We start from the raw sequence: 5,625 nt of genomic DNA on the forward strand, positions 1-5,625 counted from the left end.
CATCGGCACATGGGTGTGCTGAGCCCCCTCGGTTGTCACCTCCACCTGCAAAGAGGATGCGGTGCCTCATGAACTCCAGGAAAAAAAGCTTTCCACCTTCTCCTGTCTCAGTATCCTCAGGGTCTCCAGCCACAGCTGGAAAGACCACAGGTTGCTGGGACCACGTGGATCACCCCTGTCCCAGTCCCAAGGTGGCTGCACATTAGTAACCGTTGGCTGCAGTCAACAACTGCAGTGGAGTGCAGAATGGTCCTGCACAAATGAAGGGCAAGGGAGTTTTCACGGTGCATCTCTTGTGCCCTCTGCAGACTCATCCAGCCACCCTACGGCCATCCACGCCGGTCCTGCAGAGCTCCGCCTGGTGAACGGCCCAAACCGCTGCTCTGGAAGAGTAGAGGTGATGCACGACCACCAGTGGGGAACCGTGTGCGATGACAACTGGAGCTTCTACGACGCCAACGTGGTGTGCCGGCAGCTGGGCTGTGGGACGGCAGTCTCAGCCCATGGCGCAGCTCGCTATGGCCCAGGATCGGGCCCCATTTGGCTGGACAACGTTGAGTGCAGTGGGACGGAAGCTGCCCTGTCCGAATGCCCGGCCAGACCTTGGGGTGTCAACAACTGTGAACATACAGAAGATGCCAGCGTTGTGTGCACAGGTAACATCATGCTTGTGGACCAGGAGGAGAAGTTCAGTGGAGAATGCTCTGCTCTGGGGATTTGTACCGGTTTCACAGCTGCAGCCAAGTGCTGGGCAGCAGCCACCTGGGTGGGCGACTTTGTCCCCCTTGTCCCATCTCCTATAACTTGCCACACTAGCACTTTTCAGCACACAGGTGGATGAAAGTAAGGAGCAGCAGGGGTAATAGGAAGGGAACGATGCCCTTTGGACAGCATACAAAAAATACACTCACATGGACACCAAGGAGAGAGGGGAAGCACTGGACTGGCTTCTAGATACTCCTAACAGGGTCCCAACCCACCACAGTATGGGCACCACTAGCCCACAGGCTGTGCAAAGATGAGGTGCGGGGAGGCCTGAAGTCTTTTTGAAGAAAAGGCAGTGGCAATGGGGGTCTGCAGAAAGTCTCTCCCTTCGGGCAGCTGCTGTGGCCATGTGGTTCATGGACAGCCACCCAGGAGGACATAAAAAAGGATTGCAGCCATTTATGGTTTGCTTGCACTCATGTTGAACATGCACAGGCTCTGAGGTTGCACAGCTGGTTTTGCCCACCCCTGAGGTGTTTAGCCCCAAACTTTAGATATTCCTCAACAGCTCTTTGTGGACATGGGCAATCCCCTGTGCAAAACACAGTGGAGTATCCGCTGGCATGGGTCTCACCATGGTGGCAAGAAGAAACACCTTGGGGGAGACCTGGTCTGATGCTCCCTTTGTGTCTCGTGTCATGAGCAGGCGCAGCCACCAACACACCAGCTCGTCTGCGCCTGGAGAATGGCCCCAGCCGCTGCGCGGGGCGCGTGGAGGTGCTCCATCACCATCAGTGGGGGACAGTGTGCGACAACGGCTGGAGCCTGCAAGAGGCAACGGTGGTCTGCCGGCAGCTGGGCTGCGGAACGGCTGTCTTGGCCCCAGGCTTGGCTCACTTTGGGCAAGGGTCCGGCCGCATCTGGCTGGATGACGTGAACTGCACGGGGACAGAAGCCGCCCTCTCTGAATGCCAGGCCAGACCGTGGGGATCCAACAGCTGTGACCACCAGAAAGATGCTGGTGTGGTGTGCTCAGGTGATCCACGTTACTCAGGATAAGTACTGTGCGGGTTGGGGTGCACGATCAGCTCAATAGAGTCTCAGGTAGCCAGGGATGGGTGCCTTTACTCCACTGTGGTTTAAAAAAATAAAATTAAATCAAGGGAACAGTGTGAATGCCACAGTGGATGATGCTCTTCCCTGTGTTGGCACAGGCTGTGAGACTCTAGTGTGCTGTTAGGATGATTTTGTGTAGGAAGAGCAAGCCCTTCTCCTACCTCTCCTCTTTCTGATAGCTCCAGCTACACAAATTCATCAGGCAATGCCTGCTACTACCTCCCGTAGTCACTGTTGACCCCAGGACCCTCCCATACTCACTACGGACCTCAGGACCCTCCCATAGCCAGTGTTGAGCCCAGGATCCTTTGTCACACTCCAAGCCCCAAGCTCTGGAGCTGTGACCCCTCTTTATTGACCCCCATGAGAAGCAAATCCCAAGCCAGCTCTGTCAGTGTAGCACCTTTCCCAGGCAGCCAGAGGCTGGACATGTGGGAGGATGCTCCAATTTTTCCCGTGGCTTAGCATGTTGCAAAGCCCAACGGGAGCCATGGATGACAGTCAGGCATGACCGTGCCCCTTGCTCCCTTCACAGATGCGGACACTTCGGGGCAGCGCCCGCTGCGGCTGGTGAATGGCTCAAACAGCTGCCTGGGGAGAGTTGAGGTCTTTCACGACCAGAAGTGGGGGACCGTGTGCGATGACAGCTGGGACCTGCTGGACGCCGCCGTCGTCTGCAGGCAGCTGGGCTGTGGGGTGGCACTGTCAGCACCGGGCTCAGCTCATTTCGGGCAAGGGTCAGATCCCATCTGGCTGGACGATGTGAATTGCGCAGGGACCGAGTCCACCCTCACCGACTGTCAGCTGAACAACTGGGGAGAGCACAACTGTGGCCACATAGAGGATGCTGGTGTGGTGTGCTCAGGTAACAGCAGGCTGCAGGGACCGGGATGGGTGAGCCAGGATGGTTGATGTCCATCCAAGGAGGGGCTTGACGGGTGCTGGAGCTGCTGTTTTACCCCAGGGCTATGCCAGGCTCTCTCCTCTCTGCTTATTCTTCCCCATCCCCAGCATCAGAGAGGAAGTCAGCTTTCACCCAGCCATTTGGCTTGGTGGCAAAAATGCCACCCTGCTTTAGACAGGAGTTGTGCGCCTGACTCATACTGATTTAATCTAGACTATGCCCCTCTACCTCATCAGTGACAGCATCCTGGGATGGACAAAGCCTTGCTTTAAAAAAAAAATAAAATCCAGGCGCACCTTTCCTAGACACAGAAGTCCAGTGCCATGGGGGAGGTGGGTGTGGGTCTCCCATGAGCCCCATCTCACAGATACCAGCCCTGTAGTGACATTGCTTATAAGGAATCTCGTACAGGGGGATGGAGTGAATGCCTTGTAGCTGGTCGTGGGTGATGGTGGCTTGCCTTCAGCAAGGCACTGGAAAAAAATGTCTAGGAGCAAGTCAGAAGCTCTCATCGCCATATGGGCTCGGAGGGGCCTCCTCACCCCCCTGTGCTCTTCCTTGCAGGCACAAACCCCTTGCAGGTGCAGGTGAAAGATGGTCCTGGTCCCTGCGCGGGGCAGGTGGAAGTGCTCTACAACGCTACCTGGCACGGGGTGTGCAGCAGCGGCTGGGGCCTGCTGGAAGCCGAGGTGGTCTGCAAGCAGCTGGGCTGCGGGCCAGCCCAGTCGGCACCCATCGGAGCCCAGCTCAGCCGGGGGAACGGCCGTGCCTTGCTGGAGGGGCTGAGCTGCCGGGGGACCGAGTCGCTGCTCCTGGAGTGCCAGCAGAAAGAGATGGGGCTGGGGCTGTGCCGGCAGGGCTCGGCAGCCGGCGTGGTGTGCACAGAGCAGAAAGGTGGGTGCTGGGATCCCTGGTCATCCGCTCTGTCTGCATTGGGGCCAAGTCGGTGCAGACACATCATGGGGTAACAGCTCCTATCTTCATCCCAGTCTTGGCCTCCTCCCAAGCAGGCAGAAGCATTGCCATAAACCTTTTTTCTGGGATATGTTAGGTGGGCAGGGTAGAGGCACCTGGAGGAAGCAGCTGTGAGGCAGCGGAGTGGGATCAACTGGGTGAAGGTACCTCAGTGGGCACGGAGATGTGAGCATCCCCAGTGGACACACTCTGTCTGCGTTAGCCCAATGCAGGAGGTGTCCATGCACCCACCCTCCTGGAGCAGAGGGTGAGCTGTCACTCCTGTTGATGAGGGTCAGCCTCAGCACCCAGGAAGGCAGTGAGGGAGGATGTTGCAAGTCCCCAAAAACATGCAGCAGAAGGGAAGGGTGAGAGGGGCAGAGAGGGTCAGGCCATCCAACCAACCCTCTCTGAGCTTCACTCTTCCTGCAGACCTTATACAGTCCTGCTCGGTGCTGGCAGGCCTGCTTGGCATGGGGGCAATGCTCTGTGGGACCCTGTTGGTCCTGTACCTGTACACAAGGTGTGGAAGACGGGCTGGACGTTCCCCAGGTAAGAGCAGGACGACAGCATGTGGTGCACCTGGCCTGCTTGTGGAGCTGGCTGCACCTCCTGGCTGGCATGGTTGTACCCTGGGCTGGGGACTGCACCCTCGGACCGTCACCTTGCTCCTTCATTTTGCAGACAAGCCACTTACAAAGAAGACAGAAGACACTAGGACATCATGCGAGGCTTAGGCAGCCATGCTTCTGGTGTCGAAGGCAAGGCTCCCTCAGGACCCTAGAAGACCCTGTTCTGTCAAGCCAGAAGAGCAGAGCAGTCACTGTGATGGTCAGCAGAGATGACCCTCTCTGGCAGAGCGGAGACCCCTGCCCTGTGTGCCCCATAGCCCTCAGCTCACAGCGCTGAGCTCCTGTGGGTCCCAGTTCCTCCATGCAGCACCACAAAGTCCCTCAGTCTCCTCAAGCAAGGTCTCTATCTGGTCCTCTGTGTAGACTCCTAAGGTTTTTACTGGTATTCAAAAGTGGATTGAATAAATACAATGGGTGAGGGACTTCTACCAGTAAAAACCCTGAAACTCAAAAGAACGAGAATGCAGCATTATACAGATTCAGTGATATGGAGTGACTTGGTGAGGTCGAAGTGGTGGAAGAAGGTTATAGAGGGATTGTAGATGATCGGGTCAGATATGAGAGACTCAAAATTGCTAATGTTGTGTGAGATATTGTCCTGGCCACCAACAAGGAGGGGACGTGTTCCTAATGGAGCAACCCATGGAGTCAGGTCTGAGCCCCAAACCATCCACCACTTCAGTGTTGGGGCCGTGGTCAGAGGGATGTCCTGGTGCCATGGGGAGGGAATGAAGAGACCACAAGCTCGACCAGGTTGTGATGACTGTGTGCCTTGCGAGCCGAGTTGATCTCTGCACAAGGGCATGGAAGGGAAGAATTGCTGCAAGAGGCAGCAGGGAGAAGACACAGGTAATGAAAAAGTCACCGCATGTACTTCAACACCCTTCAGGTCTAGCCTCCCACCTCTCCTTCCCTCCCAGCCAGTGGCTTGCAGCTGTGACTAGTTTGCATCTTGCTATTTTTCCTAAGCCCCAGCCATAGAGTCCCCCTGGCCGGGTGTCTCCTGTCAACGCGTGGCCATAAGGTCATCTTCTGCTCCTCCACAGATGTCCATCACTCCTGGGACTTCAGGGGTTCTCGTCCTCCTGTTGGCACCTGAGCCTTCTCATCTTTCTGCTGACTGCCCCAGCAGACCTGCTCCTCCAGCCTTGCCTGTCCCAAAATTTACATCAAAGGCCCAGGGTTCCTTCTAGCTCTGGATAAAGTGTCCTCAGAATAGGGGAAAACAGGAGCTTGGACCCAGTTTTGTCCAATAAAATACGTGCACCATTCAGAGAAGGTCTTTGTAATAAACCTGGGATGACCTGACGCTCT

At 56.3% G+C, this 5,625-nt stretch overlaps 1 protein-coding gene across 1 annotated transcript in view; it reads left to right on the plus strand.

Annotated features, from left to right (window-relative positions):
- Window positions 1-308: 308 nt before the first annotated feature.
- Window positions 309-5,625, plus strand: part of LOC104164502 (deleted in malignant brain tumors 1 protein-like) — a gene marked incomplete at its 5' end in the record, with an annotated part of 13,010 nt that continues 7,693 nt past the window's right edge. Inside the window, 4 exon segments of the mRNA XM_009703846.1 lie at window positions 309-656; window positions 1,418-1,764; window positions 2,377-2,719; window positions 3,320-3,619. Of these exon segments, the coding sequence (XP_009702148.1) occupies window positions 309-656; window positions 1,418-1,764; window positions 2,377-2,719; window positions 3,320-3,619 (1,338 nt within the window).

This window comes from Cariama cristata, unplaced genomic scaffold (assembly GCF_000690535.1).
Source record: "Cariama cristata isolate BGI_N322 unplaced genomic scaffold, ASM69053v1 scaffold9027, whole genome shotgun sequence".
NCBI lineage: Eukaryota > Metazoa > Chordata > Aves > Cariamiformes > Cariamidae > Cariama > Cariama cristata.